The 26649-nt window shown below is 61.4% G+C and overlaps 2 protein-coding genes across 2 annotated transcripts in view; one reads left to right on the forward strand and one right to left on the reverse strand.

Moving 5' to 3' along the window:
- LOC115641291 (mitogen-activated protein kinase kinase kinase kinase 3-like) overlaps nt 1-15202 on the reverse strand; it is a 24539-nt gene extending 9337 nt beyond the window's left edge. Inside the window, 2 exon segments of the mRNA XM_030544338.1 lie at nt 3270-3327; nt 14891-15202. Of these exon segments, the coding sequence (XP_030400198.1) occupies nt 3270-3327; nt 14891-14998 (166 nt within the window). The 5' untranslated portion in view covers nt 14999-15202.
- Nucleotides 15203-16375: 1173 nt separating this feature from the next.
- Nucleotides 16376-21757, forward strand: EIF3K (eukaryotic translation initiation factor 3 subunit K). The gene is made up of 8 exons (XM_030544588.1): nt 16376-16482; nt 17964-18062; nt 18631-18751; nt 19464-19538; nt 20086-20152; nt 20505-20582; nt 21298-21423; nt 21607-21757. Exons 1-8 carry the CDS (start codon nt 16424-16426, stop codon nt 21636-21638), a joined length of 657 nt encoding a protein of 218 aa, XP_030400448.1. The 5' UTR covers nt 16376-16423; the 3' UTR covers nt 21639-21757.
- Nucleotides 21758-26649: the final 4892 nt, after the last annotated feature.

Here is a 26649-nt window from a genome sequence, read left to right on the forward strand (position 1 = left end):
CAGGGGCGCTGGGCTGGGGGGAGCGGGGCGGGGGGCTCGGCAGGGGTGCTGGGCTGGGGGCTCGGCAGGGGGCGCTGGGCTGGGGGGGAGCGGGGCAGGGGCTCAGCAGGGGCACTGTGCTGTGGGGAGCGGGGCGGGGGGCTCGGCAGGGGGGCTGGGCTGGGGGGAGAGGGGCAGGGGGCTCGGCAGGGAGCGCTGGGCTGGGGGGGAGGGGGCGGGGGGCTTGGCAGGGGGTGCCGAGCTGGGGGGAGCAGGTGGGGGCTCAGTGGGGGGGCTGGGCTGAGGGGAGCTGGCTGAGGGCTCAATAGAGGGCACTGGGCTGCCAGGAGGGGGCAGAGGCTGGCGGGGGCGCTGGGCTGGGGGGAGGGGGCAGGGAGGGCTCGGCGGGGGGCACCGGGCAGGGGGGAGTGGGGCTCAGCGGAGTGGGGGGGCTCAGCATGGGGAGCGGGGGTGGGGGGCTGGGCAAAGGGGCTCAGTGGGGGGTGCCGGGCTGGGGGACTCGGTAGGGGGGCTGGGCAGGGGGCATCGGGTGGGGGAGCTCGGCAGAGGGTGCGGGGGGCTCAGAGGGGGGCACAGGGCGGGGGGGGCTCAGCAGGGGGGCACTGGGCTGGGGGCGCACCGGGTGGGGGGAGCAGGGGGGGGCTCGGCGGGGGGGGCTCGACCCTGGCAGTCCATGCTGACCCCAATGCCTAATGGACCTGGGCTGGTGGAGGCCCTGACTGAGCCTCCCCCCTACCCATGATCCCCAGCAATCCCCTCCCCCGCAGCCCCAGGGGGCGTTGAAGCCCAGTGCCCCCCAAGGTCCTGCGGAAGGGGGTGCTCGCCCCAGATGCACAGGCTGCCCCTAGGGGGCAGAGGGGAGCACAGGCTCTAGCCCAGGCCCCCCTCGTGCCCCGCGCTGGGGAGCCAGTGTGACAGCCGCGGGGGGCGGGGGGAGGAAGCCGGGAAGGATGTTGCTGGCTGCTGTTACGGTAACTCGCCTGCCAGCAGCCCCCTTCCGCCAGCTGCAGCTGCTGCCTGCCAGGAGCTCCCATCGGGGCGGTACCCAGGGGGCTGGGCTCAGTGTGGGGCATCATGAGCGCTGGCCCCAACAGCTCCCTGATCCTGGCCTTGCCAAGGGGGCGTTCGCCCCCTCCCTGCCATGGGGTATTCGGGGTGCAGGGCCTCAGGCTCCAGGCCGCCCTGTGCCAGCCCCGGCCCCAAGGGGGCAGAACATCCGCCCCATGCCACCAGGAGCAGCCTTGGGGCAGCTCAGGCTACTGAACTCTGGGCCAGAGAACGGGTCTGCGCTCAGGAGACCAGAGAGAGACACACAGACAGGCTGGGATCTCTGGGGCAGCCAGACGAGGCTCCAGTGGGGCAGACAGACAGATGAGGCTCTAGGGCAGGGGTTGGCAGCCTGTGCTGAGTCCATTGATTCACTCTGATCTAAGCGTTCACTTGCCAGTGATCCGTGAACGGTTTTAGAAGGTCTCTTTCTACACGTCTATAATATAGAACTAAACCATTGTTGTACGTAAAGTAAATAAGGGTTTTTAAATGTTTAAGAAACTTCATTTAAAATTAAATTAAAATGCAGAGCCCCCGGACCGGTGGCCAGAACCCGGGCAGTGTGAGCGCCACTGAAAATCAGCTCGAGTGTCGCCTTCAGCACGTGTGCCATAGGTTGACTATCCCTGATCTAGGGAGTCAGACAGACAGACAGACAGACGAGGCCCTGTGGGGGCAGACAGACAGACAGACAAGGCCCCGGGGGGACAGACAGACGAGGCTCTGGGGGTCAGACAGACAGACAGACAAGGCTGCAGGGGGTCAGACAGACAGACAGATGAGGCCCTAGGAGGTCAGACAGACGAGGCTCTGGGGATCAGACAGACAGACAGACGAGGCCCTAGGGGGACAGACAGACAAGGCTCCAGGGGGTCAGACAGACAGATAGGCGAGGCTCTAGGGGGACAGATGGATGAGGCCTAGGGGGTCAGACAGACGAGGCTCTAGGGGATCAGACAGACAGACAGACGGATGAGGCCCTAGGGGGTCAGACAGACGAGGCTCTAGGGGATCAGACAGAAGACAGACAGATGAGGCCCTAGGGGGTCAGACAGACGAGGCTCTAGGGGATCAGACAGACAGACAGACAGATGAGGCCCTAGGGGGTCAGACAGACAAGGCTCCAGGGGGTCAGACAGACAGATAGGCGAGGCTCTAGGGGGACAGTGGATGAGGCCTAGGGGTCAGACAGACGAGGCTCTAGGGGATCAGACAGACAGACAGACGAGGCCCTAGGGGGACAGACAGACAGGCGAGGCTCTAGGGGGACAGATGGATGAGGCCTAGGGGGCCAGACAGACAAGACTCTAGGGGGTCAGACAGACAGACGAGGCTCTAGGGGATCAGACAGACAGACAGACAAGGCCCTGGGGGACAGACAGACGAGGCCCTTGGGGGACAGACAGACGAGACTCCACAGGGTCAGACAGACAGACGAAGCTCTAGAGGGTCAGACAGACAGACAGACAAGGCCCTGGGGGGACAGACAGACGAGGCTCTGGGGGGACAGACAGACGAGGCTCCACAGGGTCAGACAGACAGACGAGGCTCTAGAGGGTCAGACAGATGAGACTAGGGGATCAGACAGACAGACAGACAGATGAGGCCCTAGGGGGTCAGACAGATGAGGCTCTAGGGGATCAGACAGACAGACAGACAGATGAGGCCCTAGGGGGTCAGACAGACGAGGCTCTAGGGGATCAGACAGACAGACAGACGGGGCTCCAGGGGGTCAGACAGAAGGCGAGGCCTAGGGGGACAGGTGGATGAGGCCTAGGGGGTCAGACAGACGAGGCTCTAGGGGATCAGACACAGACAGACGAGGCCCTAGGGGGACAGACAGACGAGGCTCCAGGGGTCAGACAGACAGACGAGGCCCTAGGGGGTCAGACAGACGAGGCTCTAGGAGGTCAGAGAGATGAGGCTCTAGGGGGGACAGGCAGACGAGGCTCCAGGGGTGAGTCAGACAGACAAGGCTCCAGGGGGTGAGTCAGACAGACAGACAGACGAGGCCCTAGTGGGTCAGACACACAGACAAGGCGCTAAGGGGTCAGACAGACAGGCGGATGAGGCTCTGGGGGGCCAGACAGACAGACGGATGAGGCCCTAGGGGGTCAGACAGATGAGGATCCAGGAGGTCAGACAGATCTCTGGTTACACCCGTCCGGGCAGCAGTCGGCTGGGGACCCTCTCCCGCAGGGGAACCCGCCATCCCTCACCTGACTCCATCTTCACAATCTTTATGGCAGCCAGCTCGCCGGTGCCTTTGTTCTTCGCCTGCAGCAACACAAGGAGAGAACAATCAAGGGGAAAACGCCCATCACAACGGGGATCTGCCTGGCCGGAGGAGGGTCCTGAACTGTCGTGCTGTGCGGCTGTTAACCAGCCCCTGCGACCCACCCCAGAGGCAGCTGCATCTCAGCGCTGGGCGAGGGGTCCCTGCATAAACCGCTCCTGTGTCCCACCCAAGAGGGTGGCTGCATCCCAGCACTGGGTGAGCTGCTCGCTATGTATAAGGTGTGTAACTGTTTAGGCGCTTTGGGATCCTTTGGAGGAGCGCACTATGGAGACAGTAGATACCACGCATGCCCGAGAATAACCCTACAGCTTAACCCTATCATAATGCACCTAATAGCAGTAAAAATGTACAGCACCTAGCGCTATGTAGTCCTTGTCCATGGCTGCGGTTCCTAGGTGCTACCATCATATGCAATGTACAGCCTTAACTCTGCCCTTTGGTACTTGCAATACAATGCAGACTCTATGGCTGAAGCCCTGGGCTGGGACCCAGGAGATCTAGGTTCTGTTCCTGGCTCTGCCATGGACTCCCTGCAGAAGCTGGGGCAGGTCACATCATGTGGTGTCCTCAGTTTCCCCCATCTGTGACATGGGATGATCATCTTCCCCTGGCTCCCATGGGTGGGGGAAAGGTGTTGTGCAGCACCCTACACCATGGGGATGGGGGCCGTAGGATGCCGCCTACCCATAAATCCACACCATAGTGGCTGGTGCCAGGGAGCACAACAGCCTACCCCTGATGCCCTCCCTAGCTCATGCAGGGGGTTTGTACTTACGGTCCGGGGGTCCTTCCCACCACCGACTCGCTATGTCAGTAAGACAAGCAGAGCTATTTCTCGAATACAACCACCTATCCCCCCCCCCAACAGCCACAGAGAACGTGTGCATCCAATTTAATCTAGGAGGGAACTACGGGCAGGACTCCTGGGTTCCCAGGAATCAGAGGGGGTCTAGTGGTTAGATCAGGGAGGTCAGGGTGCCTGGGTTCGATTTCTGTTTTGGGGGGCAGGAATATATGTGATTCGTGGAAGAAGACTGGGAGTCGGACTCCTGGGTTCTATCCCGGCTCTGGGGAGGGGAGTGGGGGGTCTAGTGTTAGAACGGGGGGTGCTGGGTGCCAGGACTCCTGGATTCTATCCCGCTCTGGGAGGGAGTGGGGGTCTAGTGGTTAGAACGGGGAGTGCTGGGTGCCTGGACTCCTGGATTCTATCCCGGCTCTGGGAGGGGAGTGGGGGGTCTAGTGGCTAGAACGGGGAGTGCTGGGTGCCAGGACTCCTGGATTCTATCCCGGCTCTGGGAGGGGAGTGGGGGGTCTAGTGGTTAGAGCGGGGGGAGCTGGGTGTCAGGATTCCTGAGTTCTATCCCGGCTCTGGGAGGGGAGTGGGGGGTCTAGTGGTTAGAGCGGGGGGAGCTGGGTGTCAGGATTCCTGAGTTCTATCCCGGCTCTGGGAGGGGAGTGGGGGTCTAGTGGTTAGAGCGGGAGGCGGGCAGGGGAGTCAGGACTCCTGGGTTCCATTCCCAGCTCTGCCACTGATATGCTGTGCAGCCTTGCAGGAGTCCCTTCCCTGGTCCATGCCTCAGTTTCCCCAGCTGTACAACAGGGATGGACAGAATCCTCCTCCTCCGTTAGGAGATGGGACCAAATCTGGCAGCCTCCTACAAGGGACTGGGTGGCCAAAGCAAACTCTAGACCCAGCTGCGACCTCGGGCCTGTCGCAGGCCCCGTGCAGCCCAGGGTGCTGTGCCACTGAGCCCAAAGGCGGCAGGAAGCTGCCAAGCACTGGGCCAGACCCTCCCCTGGGAGGGGGGCCTGTGGTGGGGGGGGCTGCCCAATGCCCCCTCCTCGAGTCCCCCCGCCCTGCCCCACCTGTGCCTGTGGGTACCAGCACAAACGGGCGCTCTGAGCAGGGAGGGGCCACAGCTGAGTGGCACTGAGACCCTGCTAGGTCTCAAGGCCACTCGATCAATTTCTGCCGTGTCGCGCCAGCCGGGGATGGGTCTGAGGTGATGCCCTCACCCCCACAACACTGTTCCCAGTGCCCGTGGGAGTGGGGGCACCCCGTGGCTGAGCCCCTAACAGGCCAGGCAGCTTCCCCTGCCTTCCGGCAGCTGCCACAAACCCCCCCACCTGCCCCCCGCAGCGTCTCTGCTTTGAACGACAGCCGGATCTGAAACCAAGCCCCTTGGAGCGCAGCAACGGCCATGGGCTTTCAGCCGGGAGGCAAGGTCCCCTCAGGGCACAGCAGTGTGAGCTCGCCATGTAGCGCAGCACCCCCATCAATGGGACTGGACCCCAGTAGGGCTGGGTGTGAGCCCCCGCAGTGCTGCCAGCACACGGAGGCAGGGGTATTTCTGGGGACGCCGCATCCACGCCAGCCAGCAGAGCTCACCAGATGCAGGGAATCTCGCGGCTGGGCTCAATCCTGACTGTGCTACCCCGCCCCCCACAACCGCAGGGCCATGGCTATTGCCCCCCCGTCCTCGGGTGGGGCTGCCACCTCTCCTCACTCAGAGCAAACAACTCGCCACTTCTGCTTTTTATTTTTACAGAGCCGTTGACGAGGTGGGGAGAAGAACGGGGCCACAGGTGGGTCTGTTGGGGATCGGCCAGGGAGCCCGTCACGGCGAGGCGGCGGTTCAAAGCCAGCACGGCTCAGCAGCCGCCCAGCCTCAGGCCCACGGGCAGAACAAGGCCGGTGGGTCTCGAGTCCTCTCGACTTGCTCCTACAGGGCATCCCTCTCGGCAGAGGTATGCGTCAGTGGGACAGTACCCTGGGTGCCAAGCTGCCCTTCCTTCCGTGGGACGCCCACACGCCAGCGCCTGGCTCCTCACCCAACCGACACAGATGCAGTGGTGCAGCCGGCTGGGGCCGAGGTGGGGAGCTCCTCGGAGCAGGGGCCAGGCACCACACACTACCCAGCAGACACGTTCCAGCCTCGCAGGACCTGGCCCTATCTCCACTAGAGAGCCGCATGGCATGAACCCCCTGCCCACCCCTGTGGCCAGCATAAGAGGCCGGGGCTACCTTAGGAGTGCAGTATCCGTACAGCCACCCCTGGCATTCACACCCCATCAGCAAAGCGCCCCTAGTGTGGATGCAGCTCTTCCGGCGTAACAGGGCAGCTATTCCCGTCCGGCGCTGCACGACCCTCGCCAGGTCGGGACAAGGCCGGACCCCGGCCTGGCCCAGCACCCCCAGTGCAGAGGCAGCTCTCCCAGTGTAACGGGGCACTGCACGACCCTCGCCAGGTCAGCACCAAGGCGGACCCCGGCCTGGCCCAGTGCCCCCAGTGCGGATGCAGCTCTCCCAGTGTAACGGGGCAGATATTCCAGTCCGGCACTGCACGACCCTCGCCAGGTCGGCACAAGGCCGGACCCCGGCCTGGCCCAGCGCCCCCAGTGCGAACGCAGCTCTCCCGGTGTAACAGGGCAGCTATTCCCGTCCGGCGCAGCACGACCCTTGCCAGGTCAGGACAAGGCCAGACCCCGGCCTGGCCCAGCATCCCCAGTGCAGACGCAGCTCTCCCAGTGTAACGGGACAGCTATTCCCATCCGGCGCAGCACGATCCTCACCAGATCGGGACAAGGCCAGACCTCGGCCTGGCCCAGCACCCCCAGTGCGAACGCAGCTCTCCCGGTTGTAACAGGGCAGCTATTCCCATCCGGCGCAGCACGATCCTTGCCAGGTCAGGACAAGGCCAGACCCCGGCCTGGCCCAGCATCCCCAGTGCAGACGCAGCTCTCCCAGTGTAACGGGACAGCTATTCCCATCCAGCGCTGCACGACCCTCACCAGATCGGGACAAGGCCAGACCTCGGCCTGGCCCAGCACCCCCAGTGCGGACGCAGCTCTCCCAGTGTAATGGGCAGCTATTCCCGTCCGGCGCAGCACGACCCTTGCCAGGTCAGGACAAGGCCAGACCTCGGCCTGGCCCAGCGCCCCAGTGCCGAACGCAGCTCTCCCGGTGTAACAGGGCAGCTATTCCCATCCGGCGCAGCACGACCCTTGCCAGGTCAGGACAAGGCCAGACCCGGCCTGGCCCAGCATCCCCAGTGCAGGCGCAGCTCTCCCAGTGTAATGGGCAGCTATTCCCGTCTGGCGCTGCACGAGCCTCACCAGGTCGGGACAAGGCCGGACCCCGGCCTGGCTCAGCACCCCCAGTGCGGATGCAGCTGTCCTGGTGTAATGGGGCAGCTATTCCCATCCAGCGCTGCACGACCCTCACCAGGTCGGGACAAGGCCGGACCCCGGCCTGGCCCAGCACTCCCAGTGCAGACGCAGCTCTCCCAGTGTAATGGGCAGCTATTCCCGTCCGGCGCTGCACGACCCTCGCCAGGTCGGGACAAGGCCAGACCCCGGCCTGGCTCAGCACTCCCAGTGCAGACGCAGCTCTCCCAGTGTAATGGGCAGCTATTCCCATCCAGCGCTGCACGACCCTCACCAGGTCGGGACAAGGCCAGACCCCGGCCTGGCTCAGCACTCCCAGTGCAGACGCAGCTCTCCCAGTGTAATGGGCAGCTATTCCCGTCCGGCGCTGCACGACCCTCGCCAGGTCGGGACAAAGCCATGGCCCAGCACTCCCAGGGCGGACGCAGCTCTCCCGGAGTAACGGGGCAGCTATTCCCGTCCGGCACTGCATGACCCTCACCAGGTTGGGACAAAGCCATGGCCCAGCACTCCCAGGGCGGACGCAGCTCTCCCGGTGTAACGGGACAGCTATTCCCGTCCGGCGCTGCACGACTCTCACCAGGTCAGGACAAGGCCGGACCCCGGCCTGGCCCAGCACTCCCAGTGCGGACGCAGCTCTCCCAGTGTAATGGGCAGCTATTCCCGTCCGGCACTGCATGACCCTCACCAGGTCGGGACAAAGCCATGGCCCAGCACTCCCAGGGCGGACGCAGCTCTCCCGGAGTAACGGGGCAGCTATTCCCGTCCGGCGCTGCACGACTCTCACCAGGTCAGGACAAGGCCGGACCCCGGCCTGGCCCAGCACTCCCAGTGCGGACGCAGCTCTCCCAGTGTAATGGGCAGCTATTCCCGTCCGGCACTGCATGACCCTCACCAGGTCGGGACAAAGCCATGGCCCAGCACTCCCAGGGCGGACGCAGCTCTCCCGGAGTAACGGGGCAGCTATTCCCGTCCGGCGCTGCACGACTCTCACCAGGTCAGGACAAGGCCGGACCCCGGCCTGGCTCAGCACTCCCAGTGCGGACGCAGCTCTCCCTCACCCCACCACAGCTGCTCCCGTAGGGGCATATGCTTTAAACAGAGCTAATAACTAATATCGATAATGTAACTGCATTAGGGGCATTAGCGGCTTCTTCCCACCGTGACGGGCAGAGTTGTGCCTGCAGAAGTGAGCAGCACAGCCCCGGCCTGCGCCAATCTGTCCCCCTCATCCCAGTCTAGGTGCATCCTCTCTCCAGTTTGGGATGGGAGAGCTCTCCCCACCCCACCCCAACCTGGTTCTACCCGGCGGACGCAGCAGCCAGGGAGGCCCGAGGGAGCCGCCAGACGCTGGTGCTCAGTGGCTGGGCCTCAGTCAACGTGTGCCCGCTTGCAGCGAGCGGGTGTGTTCTGGGTGAGCCTGAGCGCTGATCCTCACGAGCCCCCATGACGCAGGGCTGTTATCCCCACAGGGCAGATGGGGAAACTGAGGCACGGAGCAGCTAAGTGACTTGCCCAGGGTCACATGAGGCACCTGTGGCAGAGCAGAGAACTGAACCAGGGTCTCCTGAGAACTGGGCCAACCTTCCTCCACCCCTTTTCTCCTCCCCCACCAGGGACTGGCCCCAGCTGCGTGCTGAATCCTCAGCCACGTGTGGGTGTGAACGGGGCAGGGAGAGTGCGAGCTAAGGTGTGAAGGGAGGTGTGGAAAGAGCGTGTCAGTGGGTGGGCGAGGGGGTGGGTGTTGGGGGTGAATTCACATCTCTCCTGACTTGTGAGTCTGTCTGTCTGCTGGCGCCCACGTGTGCCTCTCTCTCTGCCGGATTGTGTGTGTCTGTGGGTGTATCTAGACAACCCGCAGGGGAACCACTTTGCCTGTCTGTCTGTGTGTGTGTGTATGTGCAACCACCCAGCTTGGTGGTCTGTGGGGGAAGGGCCCTGGGCCCGTGTGTGTGTGTGTCTGGCTCATGCAGAGTGCGTGCGTCTGTCCCATAGTGTGTGCATGTGTGTGTCTGTATATCTGCGGGTGTGTGCATGGCCCATGCAGTGTGTCCGTGTCCGTGTGTCTGTACGTCCATGTCCATGGTCCAGCCAGTCGGGGTGTGGGTGTGGGTGTGTAGGGCCCATGCAGCATGTGTCCCTGTGTGTGTGTGTCTGTATGTCTGTGCACGTGCATGGCCCATGCAGTGTGTGTGTGTCTGTATGTCTCTGTGTGTGTCTGTATGTCTGTGTGTGTGCGTGGCCCATGCAGTGTGTGTGTGTGTGTCTGTATCTGTATGTCTGTGCACGTGCATGGCCCATGCAGTGTGTGTGTGTGTGTGTGTATGTCCCTGTGTGTGTGTGTGTCTGTATGTCTGTGCATAGGCATGGCCCACATAGTGTGTGTGTCTGTCTGTATGTCTGTGCGGCTGCATGGCCCACATAGTGTGTGTCTGTCTGTATGTCTGTGCATGTGCATGGCCCACACAGTGTGTGTGTGTGTGTGTGTATCTGTGTGTGTGCATGGCCCACGCAGACTGTGTGTGTCTGTATGTCTGTGCGTGTGCACAGCCCATGCAGTGTGTGTGTCTGTATCTGTGTGTGTGCACGGCCCATGCAGACTGTGTGTCTGTATATCTGTGCGGCTGCATGGCCCACACAGTGTGTTTGTGTGTCTGTATCTGTGTGTGTGCATGGCCCACGCAGACTGTGTGTGTCTGTACGTCTGTGCGGCTGCATGGCCCACACAGTGTGTGTGTGTGTCTGTATCTGTGTGTGTGCATGGCCCACGCAGACTGTGTGTGTCTGTATGTCTGTGAGCCTGCATGGTCCATACAGTGTGTGTGTGTGTCTGTATCTGTGTGTGTGCATGGCCCACGCAGACTGTGTGTGTCTGTATGTCTGTGCATGTGCACAGCCCATGCAGTGTGTGTGTCTGTATCTGTGTGTGTGCACGGCCCATGCAGACTGTGTGTCTGTATGTCTGTGCGGCTGCATGGCCCACACAGTGTGTTTGTGTGTCTGTATCTGTGTGTGTGCATGGCCCACGCAGACTGTGTGTGTCTGTACGTCTGTGCGGCTGCATGGCCCACACAGTGTGTGTGTGTGTCTGTATCTGTGTGTGTGCATGGCCCACACAGTGTGTGTGTGTGTCTGTATCTGTGTGTGTGCATGGCCCACACAGTGTGTGTGTGTGTCTGTGTCTGTGTGTGTGCATGGCCCACACAGTGTGTGTGTCTGTATGTCTGTGCGTGTGCACAGCCCATGCAGTGTATGTGTCTGTATCTGTGTGTGTGCACGGCTCACGCAGACTGTGTGTCTGTATGTCTGTGTGGCTGCATGGCCCACACAGTGTCTCTCTCCCCGCACACACCCCAGGCAGGCGGGCAGCCAGCGGGGGAAAGGCTCCTCCAGCCCCGTCGCTCTCTGGGCAGCAGCCGGGTTTCCTGCAGGAAACTCCTCAGGATCAGGATGGCAACTGCTGCCCTGATCCCCCGGAGGCCAGTGTCGGGCAGGTGAGATCTGGGCATGGCCACGCCCTGAACCCGCCCAGCATGGGTGGTCCTGCCCTCCCGCACAGGGAGGTTGTAAAAGCCCATGGCTGAATCGCAAACCCGGGAGTTGGCTATGTCGGGGCCTCGCTCCTGCCCGCGGGCGACTGACCGGTGCCAGCCGCCTGCCCCAGAGGGACATGGCGAGACGCACCCCAGGACAAGGGGGCAGCCCAGGGGTCCCGGGGACTTGTGTGACCCCAAGCAGGAGCGGCCCAGGGGGATCTCCCCAAACTGTACTGGTGCAAGGGGCATCCTGCCACTAGCTGCCGAGAGACCCCAGGCACCCACAATCCCCCCACCCAACAGCCTCACGCCCTCAGCACTGACCCTGTCCCCTGCCTCCCCTGACAGCCGCTGTCTAAGGCCCAGCGCCCCTCCCACCTCAGCCCCCGCACCCCGGGACCTGTTCCCGCATGACCTGGCCCCAGCTATCACCTCGTGAGCATGCCCTGTAGTCCAAGTGGGCAGAGGCAGGGTCCGCTGCCCATGCACCCAACGGTGGGCAGAGGCGTTGCGTCTCCATGGCCCATCCTACCCCTGGCTTCTTGGCCAAGGTGGGGGATGGCCAGTGGGGGCACAGATATGGCCAAGCACGCCGAGACCCAGCAAGCTTGCTGCACGCCAGGCCGTTGGGCAGGAGTGCAGCCGGTCCCTCTGTGCCATGAGTTGGGTGGATCCCAGCCAGGAACCAACCCAGGCCCCACCACTGACCACCTCGCTCCACTGGCAGAGGCTGCCTGGGCCCTGGAGGCTGAAATCCCCCACCCTGCCTGTGGAGGGAGCATTCCAGCGCTGAGGTGGGGGAACTTGCGACCTGGTCTGGGGAGGAATAGGGTCCAGGGATGCAGAACGGGCACCAGAGCTCCCTGAAAGGGCCTGGTCTGAGCCAGGGCTGTGCACAGCCCTGAGCTGCCGATCGCTCGCACCGCCAGTAAAGGTGGCCGGGAGTTCCCCGGCTGCAAACAGACGCTGCAGGGCCCTGCAAGTTCACCACGAGAAGCGTGGTGGCTGCAGGAAGGCTCAGTGCAATAATGCAAACTGGGATACGGGTGGGGGGGGACTGAAGGGCACCGGCAGAGCTGTGGCAGGGGGATCCCAGGGCTGGGCTAGCAGGGGGCTGCAGGTCAGAATTGAGGGGCACTAGCAGAGCTGGGGGGTGCCCAGGACTAGGACATCAGGGGACTGCAGGTCGGGATTGAGGGGCACTGGCAGAGCTGGGGGGTGCCCAGGGCTGGGACATTAGGAGACTGCAGATCGGGAGTGAGGGGCACTGGCAGAGCTGCGGGGGGCCCAGGGTTGGGACATCAGGGGACTGCAGATTGCGATTGAGGGGCCCTGGCAGAGCTGGGGGTGCCCAGGGCTGGGACATCAGGGGGCTGCAGGTCAGGATTTAGGGGCACTGGCAGAGCTGGGGGGTGCCCAGGGCTGGGACACCAGGGGGCTGCAGATTGAGATTTAGGGGCACTGACAGAGCTGGGGGGTGCCCAGGGCTGGGACACCAGGGAACTGCAGGTCGGGGTTGAGGGGCACTGGCAGAGCTGGGGGGTGCCCAGGTCTGGAACATCAGGGGGCTGTGGGTCGGGATTGAGGGGCACTGGCAGAGCTGTCATGGGGAGAGCTCTTTGCCCTAATAGCCAGGCTCTGGGGAGCCGAACCCCCTCTCCCAGCCCAGCCCTATGCGGTGCCTTCCGGGGGGAGCTGCTTTGCTGAGTCCTGCCATGCGGGGCAGAGCAGGAGGCAGCCCCACTGCGTGGGCACAGCAGTAGCGCCTGGCCATGCCCAGGCACAACAGCCCCGCAGGGACAGGGGGGTGACCCATGGAATGAGACACAGATGAGGCCCCTGAGAGCACCCGACTGGCTCCACCTGCCCTGGTGCCCTGTTTTGCCCCTGCCCATCCAGGACAGCTGCCCGAGCAGGGCCGGCTGCTGCCCTCTGCCAGACCCCAGCCCAGCCGTGCAGCAGGGCGCGCTGGGAGCAGGGCTTCTCCCTGCCGGGGCAGCAGAGCTCGGGCAGGCCCCGGGGCTGGCTAGGTTCCTGGGGCTGCTCCGGCTGCATGGGGCTGCTGTCGCACGGGAGGTGCAGGCCACCCTCTGCTGCCCCCGCTCGCCTGCCTCCACCCACCCGCTGCTCTGAGCAGCTTCTGGGCACCATTCGCCTCTGGCCTGCGTTAGTGACGGCGCCTGCCTCCTGGCCCATTCCAGCTCCTAGGCTAGGACTGCTCCCTCTCCTCCCTGAACCCGACAGCCCCAGCTCCATCCCACCCCCCAGGCTGGGCTGGGTGCTGCCGTCCCCGCTGCCGCACAGCAGCCTGGCCGCCCCACCCGGCCCACCGCGCCCCTGGGCTCCTGACTCATGTCGGGACCCAGGCCACTCCTGCCCCTTTCTATCTTTACCCGCCCCATGGCTTTGCTCCAGCCAAGCCCAGCAGCCCTCTGCTCCCATCCCCCCACATCATCCAGGCAGGCGCCTTCCCCGGGGCAGCTCTGACGGAATCTCTGCCTTAATAACTATCCAGCAACGGGTGAGCAATCCCTGTACACACTGCGGCCGTGCTCCACCCCAGAGGTGGCTGCATTTCAGTGCTGGGTGAGCGATGCCTGTATGAGCTGCTGCCATGCCCCTCCACAGAGGTGGCTGCATTTTTTTTTAATCGGGTGAGAAATCCCTATATAAACAGCTGCCATGTTCCACCCCCGAGGTGGCTGCATTTCAGTGGTGCAAGAGGGATCCCTGTAGGAAACAGCTGCCACGTCCCACCCCCGAGGTGCCCATGTTTTAGCTTACTTTCATATTTGAAAATCACGCCCCCGCCAGCCATTGTTCTGTCGAATGTGGTTAAATTTTAAACCAAAGCCATGTTTTCTACTTTGCAGCCCCTGGGTCTGGTTCTGACGTCTCTGCCACTGAAGCTGTGCCCTGGGAGCCTGCCCCATCATGCTGAAACCTCAGGCAGATTGAGGAGTGCAAACTGCCCCCTGCTCAGCTTTCACACCCACTCTGCATTGGTGTCAATGACTGTGCGAGATGCAGGGAATCCAGCTCAAGGTATAACGCAGGCCACAGCCTCTGGTGCCGCCCGTTTACCCCAGCCGGGGAGCTGGCTCATTAACTCACTCCGGATTTTCACCAGTGGGAGCAAGGAGAGAACTGGTGCCAATGACCTTCCCCTTGTCAAGATGCCTCCGTCAAAAGAATCTCACACTCCTCTGTATCTTTGCACCATCCTGCCCCAAGGGTGCAGACTTACTCAGGCTGAGACTTGCAAAGCAGCCTACATGAGCGGGGTCATTGGACTAACTTACCCAGACCTGCCTCAAGCTCCTAGCCCCCGAGAATAACAGAGCAAAAAGCAGCTGCAGCAAGTGAACAAACAAATAAAACAGGCTTGGCTCTTCGGAGCTGGGTGCAAAACCACATTGATCTCCTTGTGCTATCGGCCGCATCGCCCACTGTCATGGCGATACTTTCATTCTAGCAGGTGCAGATCCTAAATCTTCTTGCTGTTCCCCCTCCTGAGCTCAAGGCTTTCGCCCTGCCAGGTCCCGGAGCACGAAGCTCACAATGAAGCTATCGCAAATATCACGCTGGCCCCCCAGTAATCATCAGGGTCCTGCACAAGGGGCCTGACTCTCCCCACAGCCCTACTCTGAGCATTATGCCAGAGGCTGGAAAATGCTACTGATCTTATTTAGCGGCCTGCTGCAGACACTCAGCATGAGAGCACCTGATGAGAGTGTTATTGACCAGGTGCAGGGCAGGGCGGCTCTGACCCAAGCCCTACAACGTACAGCAGAGCGGGGTCTACAGGAAAGCGATCGCAACGGGTCCTAAAAATTACCTTATAAACTTCCCCGTAGGTCCCTCCGCCAACTCTCTGCAGCAGCTCGAAGTCGTCCTGGGGATTTCGGGTGGAAATATCCAATGCCAACCTCTCTTGGACATCCATACCTCGGCGTTTGCCCACAGACCAACGCTGCAGTGCTCAGCGCCGGGCGACTGTGTGTGTGCGCGCGCATGCAGCGAAGCAATGTGTGATCTGGGGAACGATAACGTTCTCTAGCTTTTATTTCCTGATTTGAACCGTCAGCGCGTTGTGTGAGCCCAGAGGGCCCCCTAGACAGAATGTAGGATCCACGCAGCACAAGGCAACCCAGGTGGGTCACTGCTTAGCAGGCCAGAGTCACAGGGGCTCAGAGAGCAGGAACTGATACCTGTATAAAGCAACTAATGACCATACTCCTGGCGACTCAGGGGCACGGGTGGATTTTGGAGAGCGCCAGAGTACATCCAGTTGATCTGTAAGCAAAGAAATCAGGAAACTGCTTTGAGATCCGCTGACAGCTCACACAATTGGCCTGTCAAGAGAGATTATTAGTTATTCCAAGAGGAGTGATAATAAATAACACTTTGCACGAGTCCCTCAGAAATCGCCAAGCACTTTTACAAAGTTGGGCTGGCCTAGTATCACTGTTTCTGGTCTATAGAGGGGGAAACTGAGGCACAAGGAGGGGCTGTGACTTGGCTAAAGCAGCAATAGCAGAGCTGGGAGTAGAACTCATTTGACTCCCAAAAGCTCCACCATGCTCTAGCCACTAGGCCCCACTCCCCTCCCGGAGCTAGGGAGAGAACCCAGGTGTCCTGGCTCCCAGCCCAGTGCCCTGCCCATGGCACCATGCTGCTCACCTGGGGCCCTCAGACCCGTCCGTGCCCAGCGCAGGGAAAGGCCGGGGGCCAGGTAGGATGACCAGACAGCAAGTGTGAAAAATTGGGACAGGGGTGCGGGGGGTAATAGGAGCCTATACAAGACAAAGCCCCAAATATCAGAACTGTCCCTATAAAATCTGGATGTCTGGTCACCCTAGGGCCGGGAGTGGCTGCGGGAGAAGGGGTGCACCTAGCTCTGGTGTCAAAGGAGTGGGGGGGAGGGTGGTACTGGGGAGCGGGCTGAGGGGGGCAGAGGGGAGTGGGGCAGGAGGCCATGGAGGGAGGGACTGGAGGGTAGAGTGGGGAGGTGGCAGGTGGGGGGGACTGGGGAGCCACGGGGGGGGCAGGGTAGGCTATGGGGGTGGGGCTGGTTCCAGGGTGGGTGTGGCCACAGTGTGGGGGAAGGGGCAGGGCAGGCTATGGGGGCGGGGCTTGTTCGAGAGTGGGCGTGGCCACAGTGAGGGGGAAGGGACAGGGCAGGCCAAGGGGCGGGGTTTGTCCCGGGGTGGGCGAATATGGGGGGGGCGAGGGCACCGCCTCGGCTCTCGCTCCCGGCGCCTGCGCTCTTCCCATCATGCCTCGCGATGGCGGCCGGCGGAAGCGGAAGTCGACGAAGACCCGGCCGCCCGTGGTCCCGCCCCCGCCCGCCCCTCCGCCCCCCCGCGCCATGGCGCTGTTCGAGCAGATGCGGGCGAACGTGGGCAAACTGCTCAAGGGCATCGACCGGTACCGGGGGGGGCACGTGCCGGGGCTGGGGGCGGGGCCTGATACAGGTGGGGGGCTCTCTGGGCGGGTACCTGGGATGGGGGCAGAGGAGAGGGCTTGGGGGGTGGGAATAGTGGGGGGCTGGGGGGGGCTGGGGATAGTGGGGGGCTGGGGGGTGGGGCCTGGTACAGGTGGGGGATCTCGGGGCGGGTACCTGGGATGGGAGTAGAGGAGAGGGCTTGGGGGGTGGGGATAGTGGGGGGCTGGGGGCGGGGCCTGATACAGGTGGGGGGCTCTCGGGGCGGGTACCTGGGATGGGGGCATTGGAGAGGGCTGGGGGGGTAGGGATAGTGGGGGGTGGGGCCTGGTACAGGTGGGGGCTCTCGGGGCGGGTACCTGGGATGGGGGCAGAGGAGAGGGCTTGGGGGGTGGGGATAGTGTGGGGTTGGGGGGGGCTGGGGATAGTGGGGGGCTGGGGGGTGGGGCCTGATACAGGTGGGGGCTCTCTGGGCGGGTACCTGGGATGGGGGCAGAGGAGAGGGCTTGGGGGGATGGGGTAGTGTGAGGGGGGCATGGGCACTGGGGGGGCTGGGACTGGCTATGGGGAATAGGGGAGGGGGCTGGCTAGCAGGCATTGTGGGGGGTGCCTGATACAGGTTGGGGGCTCTCGGGCCATGTGCCTGGGCTGGGGGTACAGAGGGGAGGACTGGGGGGGAATGGGGATAGTGGGGGGCTGGGTGGACGGGCCTGATACAGGTGGGGGGCTCTCGGGGCGGGTACCTGGGATGGGGGTACAGAGGAGAGGACTGGGGGGTGGGGATAGTGGGGGGCTGGGGGGGATGGGGATAATGGGGGGCTGGGGGGCGGGGCCTGATACAGGTGGGGGGCTCTCGGGGCAGGTACCTGGGATGGGGGCAGAGGAGAGGACTGGGGGGGATGGGGCAGTGTGAGGGGGCATGGGCACTGGGGGGGCTGGGACTGGCTATGGGGAATAGGGGAGGGGGCTGGCTAGCAGGCAGTGTGGGGGGTGCCTGATACAGGTTGGGGGCTCTCAGGCTATGTGCCTGGGCTGGGGGTACAGAGGGGAGGACTGGGGGGGAATGGGGATAGTGGGGGGCTGGGTGGACGGGCCTGATACAGGTTGGGGGCTCTCGGGGCACATGCCTGGGATGGGGGGCAGAGGAAAGAGCTGGGGCTGGGTTTTGAGGTTGGGAGGGGCTGGGTTGTAGGCATTGTTTGGAGGGGTGTATAGTATGGGCAGAAGAAGGGCCTGGGGACTAGTGGCTGGGTAGGCCAGAGCCGGGGGCCTTATGGCGGTGGAGGGGAAGCAGGGCTTGATGGACGGGGGCTGGCTGAAGGAAATGACTGGAGGTGGGGATCTGGTGTGGGGGAGAGGCTCTCGTGCGGGTGGCAAGCTGGGGGTGGCAGGGGACCTGTTGAAAACTGGAACCCCCCCCCACCCTTATGGGCTTTGCTGAGTGTCTCACTGACCTGCATTTCAGGTACAACCCCGAGAACCTGGCCACACTGGAGCGCTATGTGGAGACGCAGGCCAAGGAGAACGCTTATGACCTGGAGGCCAACCTGGCCGTGCTCAAGCTGTGAGTGGAGGGGGCACCCATCCTCTCGGCATCATGCCAGGGGACAAGACCTGTGCACGATCGTGCAGAGCTGGGCTGGTGATGTGGGTGGGTTTTGAGGGTTCCTGGCTAAGGCTCGGCCCCACCAGTTACAGGGAGATGCCCCTATGCAGGTGCCCATCTCTGGGGCAGCACAGAGTCGCTGTGATCACTAACCTAGTCCTTATGTGGCTACGAGCCCGGTGGAACCCCATCACTGGCTGGTCAGAGATGTGGTCAGAGCTCAGGGGAGTTATTCAGAGCTGAAGCTCACCAGGTTCAGACTGGAAATGGACACTTGGAACAGCTAGCCACGGGCTGTCATGGACTCCACTGCTGGCCATTGGGACTGGCTGCTTTTGTAAAAGATTCTCTAGGTCAGGGAGGAATTGACTCAGGACAGTCCTGCGCTCTGGGCTATACGGGGGGCAGATGAGCTCAGCCTTATGCTCTGTGAACGATGCGCAGCATTTCCCGATGTCTGCGGGATGATAAACCTGGGTTTGATGGGCGCCCCAGGGCTGCTGACCTCTTCTCTCTCCGTCCTCAGGTACCAGTTCAATCCTGCTTTCTTCCAAACCACCGTCACAGCTCAGATCCTGCTCAAAGCTCTGACCAACCTGCCGCACACAGACTTCACCCTCTGCAAGTGTATGATCGATCAGGCTCATGTATCCTTCCTGGGGCACTCAGCCTCTTCCTGGCATGACCCCCTCACACCCAGCAGCCTGTCCAACTGCCCTGGTCTCGGAAGGGCTCTCCCCACAGATTGGGGTGGCACAGGCAATGATGGGGTGCACACCCTTGCTCTGGCCTCGAGAGGACCCCCCCCAGCGGTGGGGAAGTAAGTTCATGATCCACCGTCTCTTGGCTTCTGAGGGTGACAAGGAGCGAGTGGTGGTGGCTTTAGGTGATGTGAACCGGGAGCTCCTTCTAGACAAGCCAATGAATGGTGGTCGACTGAGGACACTCAGAACTGACTTGGATCAGAACCAGCGCCCTAGAGGGGGAGGAGCCTCATCTCCTAGTGCCCTGAGCTGGCCGCTCTGCCTGTGTGTCCTTCTGTTGCATCTGTTTCGGTTCCCCAGTGGGAGTTGGCTTTCTTGTGCCAAGGAACAGGATACCACTTGTCTCCTCCTTCCCTCCCAGCTGGGCCTGACCACAGGGAGCTTTGTGTCTTCCTGACAGCAGGGCACGGAGAGGGAAATGTCTGCTCTTCGTGGAGGCACTGGGCTGCTGCACTCCATCCCCCTGGCCTCGTTCCCAGGGGTGAGCAGTAATGAGTGTCAGGGATAGGAGCGACTTGCTCTTGTGCTCTAGCCCTGCTGGCTCAGCTTCCTTCCCCTCCCCCATGTGTGTTTCCCTTGACCCCCTGCACCTCAGCAAGAAGAGAGGCCGATCAGGCAGATCCTCTACCTGGGAGAGCTACTGGAGACCTGCCACTTCCAGGCCTTCTGGGTGAGTGTCCCCTCCCCTCAGACCTTATTGGGCTTCACCAGCCTGAATGACTTGCACCTCCTCCGAGGGGGAAACCCGCCCAGCAAGTGACTGGAGCTCAGAGGCTGTGCAGAGCTGGGGGTAAAACCCAGGAGTCCTGGCTCCCAGCCCCTGCTCTAACCACTTGGCATCATCCCTCCCAGAACTGGGACTAGAACCAGGGGTCCGGGTGCCTGTCGCTGCTCTAACCATTAGTGCACACGCCTTTAACAAAGCAAAGGTTTGCAGCTGGGCTCCCTAGGACACACCCAAGGGCTTCTACATCATGGTGTAGACTGATCACTGGCTGGGCTCAGGAGGAAATTAACCACCTGGGTGTCCACTGGTCACCTTTAGAATAACCCAAAATAGAAAGGGAGGCAGACTCCTTTCTCTGCAGCATTCGTCACTGGCCACTGAACTAGTCGGTCCTTTGCCTTGGCCCCCGTGGCCCTTGCTGCGCCCTGTAGTTCCTGCAGCTCCCTGGCTGGTGACTGTCCCATGCTAACACAGAGTCCTTCCTCTGCAGCAAGCCCTGGATGAGAACATGGAGCTTCTGGATGGGATCACGGGGTTTGAAGACTCCGTTAGGAAGTGTAAGTCTGGCTAATAACGTCACTCTTGCCCTGGTGCGCTCCGTTCCCTGATTGCAGTGTCCCCTTCCTGGTGGGCACCAAGGACTGGTCACCAAATCCTTTCTGGTGGCCGGCGCATCAGCTGGCAAGCTGGGGCCGTGGAGTTTGGGGCTGGATGTTCCTACATTGTCCCTGTGGGAGCCGGGTTCTGAACCAGGGCTTGTTCGCTCGCCGTCTCTCATTGCCTTCTAATGGGGCTAAACCCTCACTCTGTCTAGCAGGTGGGTCAGGTTCAGCCCCAGCCATGCTGGGGTGGGGAGGGGCGTTGGGTCATGTGGGAATAGCAACATCTGTCTCGTGTGTCTTCACGTAGTCATCTGCCACGTGGTGGGGATCACGTACCAGCACATCGACCGGTGGCTGCTTGCTGAGGTGCTGGGTGACCTCTCAGGTAAGGCCCTTCAGTCCTCCAGTGCCCCCCATGGGCTCATGGCTGCCACCTGTGCTTGCTGTTTCCTTGGCAGGTCTCCCATCCCTGCTCTGAACTAGCTCTGCAACCATGAGCATTACTCACCGGGCTCCTCCTGCCCCACGGTATTACCTCATGTGCAGGTCAGGGCTGTGCCACTGCAGGCCGGGAGCAGGGGAGGTTCGCTGACCTGGAAGCTCCTGTGTTAAGAGGAGAAGCTGTGGGAATGCTGAGTGACAGACGAGTGGGCCCAGCTCAGTGTAGTTAAACCCAGGGCTGAGCTCAGCTGTGCTGTAGCAAAGGACAGAATCCCTTCCTGTGTCCCCTCGGCTGGGGATCTCTGTCCTCGTATCGTGCATGGGGCAGGGTGCCTGACTGGGCTTGGATAGGAGCCGGGGGCTCCCGCCAGCCAGCCCCGTGATCGCAGCTGGCAGGTTAAGAGGAAGAGCCGAGGTAGCAGGCGGCAGTCCTGCTGCAGACGCATGGGGCTAGAGGATGAGTTGGAGCAGCGCCCCAGCCTGCCTGGGGCTGGGTTCCCGTGTCACCTGAGCTGAGACTGGCCTGGCCTGGCCTAGCTCTAGCAGCCACTGCTTCCCCCTGACAGTCCTTCCTTAGACGTGATCCCATCCAGTGCTAACTGGGGGGGAGGGGGGAAGCGAAGGCTCTGTGTGCTCAGCCTCCTGGCCCCTCTCTGCAGACAACCAGCTGAAGGTCTGGATGAGCAAATACGGCTGGACAGAAACGGAGTCAGGCAAGATCTTCATCTGCAACCAGGAGGAGAGCATCAAACCCAAGAACATAGTGGAGAAGATCGACTTTGACAGTGAGTGCTGGGCGCCTGCCTGGGCTCTGTGTCAGGCCCCTCGCTGGGATCACCCTGCTCTCACTGTGGGGACCTTGCTGGAGTCAGGACTGCACGTGGGATCCGGCAGTGGCTGTTAATCAGTGGGCGGGGGGAATGGATCCAGGGAACGGGGTTTTATTTCCATCCTTCCTCTGTCCGCAGGTGTCTCCAGCATCATGGCTTCCTCCCAGTGATGGGGCCTCCATCCCCGCCCTCCTCGCGGCTCCACGAGAACTCGCTTGGGGGTTCTGTTGTTCAGTTCCCTTTTAACACCAGTGTAACCTTGGTCAATAAAAGCGCGTTGTCGACTCTGCCTCTGGTCTGTCTCCTTTCTTCTCTGTGCAGCCTTGGACCTGGGGCGGCTGATTGGGGCAAGGAATGGGTGGGGGATTGTCGGCCAGGTGGCTCCAAGCAGCGGGATAGGAGGGCAGGGGGCAAGGGAGGCCACTTTGAAGCTGAGAAAAGGGCTCTGCCCAGCTCGTCTGCCCACGTGCGCTACCCTTGTCCTGGGAGGGACCCCAGTGAGAGCAGAACTCAGTCTGAGGCCCATTCGGGCCTTTGTCCCTGTGCGAACACAAGGGGGCCATTTGTGGCAGGGAGGGCAAGGTGGACACAGCAGCTGCCCCTCACTGCCCAGTGGCACTCAGGAGGGGAGAACTGAACATGGGGGTGGAAAGTGAAGGTTGGTAGCTTCCTACCGCCAGCGTTGGGCTACAGGGGGTGCACTCCAGGCAGGGATGCACTCATCTGCATTGTGGGGTAGCCTGAGGCGCTAGGCACTTTGTGACACACTTAATACCAATGCTCCTTAGCTCCAGTTCTCTGGGGGAAGCCCTACGCTGCAAATGAGAGGGAATGTGGGGACTGGGTGGGGTAAGGGATTTCCCAAAGGCTGTGCAGCTGGGAAGAGAACCCAGCAGTCCTGCTCCCCTCCTCGGGCAAGGCTCATGCCATCAGCAGGGGTTTCACCCTATATCCAGGGGCCTGGGGCTGAACAGCCCATGGAAGGAAGCAGACAACCCTCATTGGAAATGGCTCTAAAGTAAAGGAAGGGGCTGGTGCTGCTCCCACCTGCGCGGTGGGCTGAACACCAGTGGGGTTCTGCCTTCTGGTCCACACTGGCTCCTTTGCCCTGCCGTGATGGTCTCCTGAGCGCTAGCTGGTACTGACCACCCACTGAATCCAGGACAAGCTGGGGGCAGAGCTGGATCAGCATCTCGGGGAGCTGGGGTGGCGCTGCAGCCTGGAGTGGGCAGGAGCTGACTTCATTATGGGGGTGGGGGGATTGCAGTCGGGAGCTGCTTTGAGGGCTCCTGGGTTCTCTTCTGGGCTCTGGCAGGGGCATGTGGCCTGAGGGATGGAGTCAGGACGCCTGTTGCTCCATTCCCAGGGTAGGAGCAGTTTCCCCGTCGGTGACACTTCCCCTTTTCTTAGTGAAGCTGGTCCCGGGCACGGTGTGTTGGCTTGTGGCCGCAATGCTGCTGCTTCAGGCCCCGAGGCTGCCTGCCTGCTGTGCCCAGTTCAATCCATGGGGGGGCAGCAGTGCTCTGCATCAGGCTGGGGTGAGCATCTGGCTAGTGCAGGAGGCATGGGAGGGGGCGGGTGGCTCGTTCGCTCTTGCCCTGCCCATGGGCTCATACTAGGCCTTGGGCTGCAGGCTGGTTTCTGGGTTGTGGCTGGAAGTCGGGAGGTTCTTGGTCTCTCCCTGCTCCGCTCCCAGTCAGGTGTCTCCTCTCAGACTCACCCCCTCCCCCAGTGGGAATTGTTTGCTGGATTGCGGCGGCAGGGCGGGGGCATCTCTGCCCCACACTGCTGGGTCACTGCCAGCAAACCCCTGCCTTGGCTGGGCGTATAGCTAGCAGGGGCCTAGCGACCCCCGTGCTGCAGGCGATGAGGCTGCCAGGCTGCACTGCAGCAGAGCCCCTGACCTCGCGGGTGGACCCCAGCCATGCAGCAAGGGAGTGAAGAACCAAAGCTGCCCAAGGTCACGTGAGGCTGTTCAGGACCACGCTCTGCCTCCAGCCCAGTCAGCGGCCCCAGCTCCTGCCTGGATCCAGTGGGTGGAGCTGAGAGACTCACCTGGGCACAGTTGCAGTGTGCGTGAGGGAGATGCTGACAAGGCTGGGCCAGTCCCCAGGCTGGAATAGGGGCCTTGGCTTTGCCGCAGACACACTGGGCTGACACAAGCTTTGTCCAGCTCTGCAGCACAAAGGCCTTTTGTCTGCTGCTTTTTATAGCCGGCACTGGCCGGCTTCACCAGGAGCATTCGTCTCCTGTTGCAATGTCGAATCTTCCTCCCATTGTTTCCCTCTTCCCCCCCATGCTAGGGTGAAGCCGTCTGGGATCCAGGACAGCTGACTGGCTCTGGCCCAGGGCTTACCTCCTTGTGTTCATCTCCACAGAGCACTGTCCTGTCTCCTCAGCTATGGGGCGAAACGGGAAAGGCAGTGGCTTGATTCTGCAAGATGAGGGAACCAGCAGGTGGGTCTTATGGGGGTGGAGTCTCGCTGGCTCAGAATATGTGGGCTTATGCGGGCGATGGGCTATCCCAGCCCCCAGGGTCCTGCCTCTGCAATCAGCTGGTGCGAGCATTCCTCCAGCAAGAACGCGGAGCGCTCCGGAGGGGGAAGGGGAGCAAGCTGCTGGGATTTGTTTTCCTAAGGCTGGAGAGATGTTGGCAAATGGTACGTGGACTGGGAGAGTGTGGGTGTGTTGGGGGGGGGGGAGGAAACGGGGGGGACAGGCCAAGGATCCTTTGTGGTTACAGCATGAAACAGGGCTCGATCCCGTCCCGTCTGCACCCTGGGGGTGTAGCATGTGGGGAGGACAGCAGGCTCAGGCCTAGGCACGGACAGATGGAGACCAGTCTCATGGTACTTAGCGTGACGTCACGGGGGCTGCGCTGATCCATGGGGTTTGTTGTGGCTCATACTTACATGAGGGCTCCAAACCAGCCCAGGTGCTCCACTGTTGGCACGGGCCTATGGGATCTTTAATGAGCAGGAGAGGTCAGGACCTCCAGTGCTTCCAGTCCTGCTCCTATTGCAGGGCTGTCCCTAGCCAGGGCTGCGTAATGGTGCCCCTGCTTTGGGTGGCTGTGGGCAGTGAACTTTGGGACCTGAGCTAAAATGAGAGCCCTGTTTTCCGGGAGCCAGTAGCTGACTCTCAAGCCTCTATATATGGTGTAGCTGCAAGAGGGAGACACAGAGGTAGGGCGTGTTAGCAGGGGTCACACTGTGAATGTGAATGGGAGTGTGTATGTACACCGGCCTGAGTGTTCGTACGAATGTGTGAGCTGGGTGTGTAGCTTCATTTACCAAGCCTGTTTCCCTTCCCCTATCCTCCCATCGTCCCCTCTCTGTCCCATTCACTCCCTCTCACTGGACCACGAGATGCTGGCCCACACATGGGGTGAACCCAGGTGGGAGCTGAAGGCAGTGGGGAGACATGATCCTGGCCAGGCCTGCGTGTGTCTCAGCCCGCCAATTATTCCTCCCTCAGCGAGTGATGCCATTTAGCGGAGTGTTTCTCAAAGTGGGGCTCCCTGCCCAAAAGGGGGTTGAAAGACTATGGGAGAGGGGTCATGAGAGCAGCAGCTGCTGGCTGGGTGCCCAGCTCTGAAAGCAGCGCTGCCACCACCAGCAGCAGCAGCGCAGAAGTAAGGGTGGGGTGGTATGTGGGGGGGGGGTGTCCTCACAACACATATATTTTCAAAGGGAGTCCCAGCAAAAAAAAGATTGAGAACCCCTGGACTAGCATTTACTGCAGAACGTTCCATCTGGCCTGCCCCACTAACAGGGTGGGGTGGGAGGGAAGTTAAGATGATTGTTGCAGGCTGGTGAGTCACGCCCTTCCCCCCACCCCCCGGCTCTTTCTCCCGGCACCGAGAGCAAACTCACTCTTATGATAAATAGAGGATTTCAAGCCAGTGTCTAAATATACACGTCGCAGGAATGTTCAGCATCTCGCCACGCAGGAAATGGGAGGGTATAACCCTTGCTTCATATTTGCGGAGCTAAGGAATAAAACAAAAATGTGTGTGTGTGGGGGGGAAATGTTGATAGAATTTCAAAATGGGCGGGAGGTGGGGGAAGCAGCAGCCAAATCTGCGGGTCTGGTTTGTGGCCAATTCCCAGCTATATTGGGGGACTTTGCATCCAAAACGAGCTTTATATGGCAGCTTTCTGGATTACCTCCCCCTTCTCTCCATGTCAGCTATGATCTCACTGGACAGCACCTATGTTTACAGGCTGACCCCTTGCGCAAGGTTAAATATTCAGTGGGAAAATGATTGCAGCTGCTCTTTGGTTATCTAGGACAGAAGGGCTGCTGCACATAGGAGTTGCTCTGGACATCAAGGTGAGAGCAGCACTAGAACTCAGATCCGCCTGCTCCAAAACCCTAAGCCTTGCCCTGAAGAAGAATCTCACCTAGGTGTTAGCAGTATAGGGCTTATGACACGCTATTTAGATTCCATCCACTAGAAGGCAATGATGTGCACATGTACACACAGACATACACTCTCCAGCTGGTTTATGACATACTCCCCTAGACAGCACTCGCAAAGATAAGGATAGATCTGATCCCTGAGTAGCGGGGTCCCCAGGAGATCTGATCTCACTCCTGACTTCAGTGTAAGCAATCTGGGGCCACCAAGAGGACAGATCCCACCACTGACACCAGTGTAAGAATCCATTGCCACCTTGTGGGATGTTTCCCTTAAACCTGAATGCAATTGGCTCTAAGTGGTCTATTTTCCTCTTGCTTGAACGTGAATGCGCCATCACCTTTGGCCCTCGAGCACCATTGGCTGTAATGGTTCTGGTGCCCATTTCTCAGGCGTGAATGAAAATAAATCTCCTTGGAGCTGGTTTTCGGCCCAATTCAGCCTCCGAGCTGGGCTGTGAATGGGGTCAAAGAAATACGAAGCCTGGCGCTGAGCTATTGAAAGTGACAAATGAAATTAAATGTTACAAACGTGATTACGTTGGAGCAGGAAGCACGAGACGTGAGCTCCCCCATCGGCTGCTTCGTGTGTGGCAGAGGCTAACTGCACTGGTTAGGGGAGGCCCTGAGGCTCTGCTCATTCCTTGCATGTTCCTCACGTCTGCCCAGGTAGCTCCGGCTCACGAGGAACAGTACTGACTTTGTTCCCGATCCCAGAGGCCTTCCTGAAGCTTTGGCCCAAGTTCCATGGGTGCCGTA

This window comes from Gopherus evgoodei, unplaced genomic scaffold, assembly GCF_007399415.2.
Source record: "Gopherus evgoodei ecotype Sinaloan lineage unplaced genomic scaffold, rGopEvg1_v1.p scaffold_34_arrow_ctg1, whole genome shotgun sequence".
Lineage (NCBI taxonomy): Eukaryota > Metazoa > Chordata > Testudines > Testudinidae > Gopherus > Gopherus evgoodei.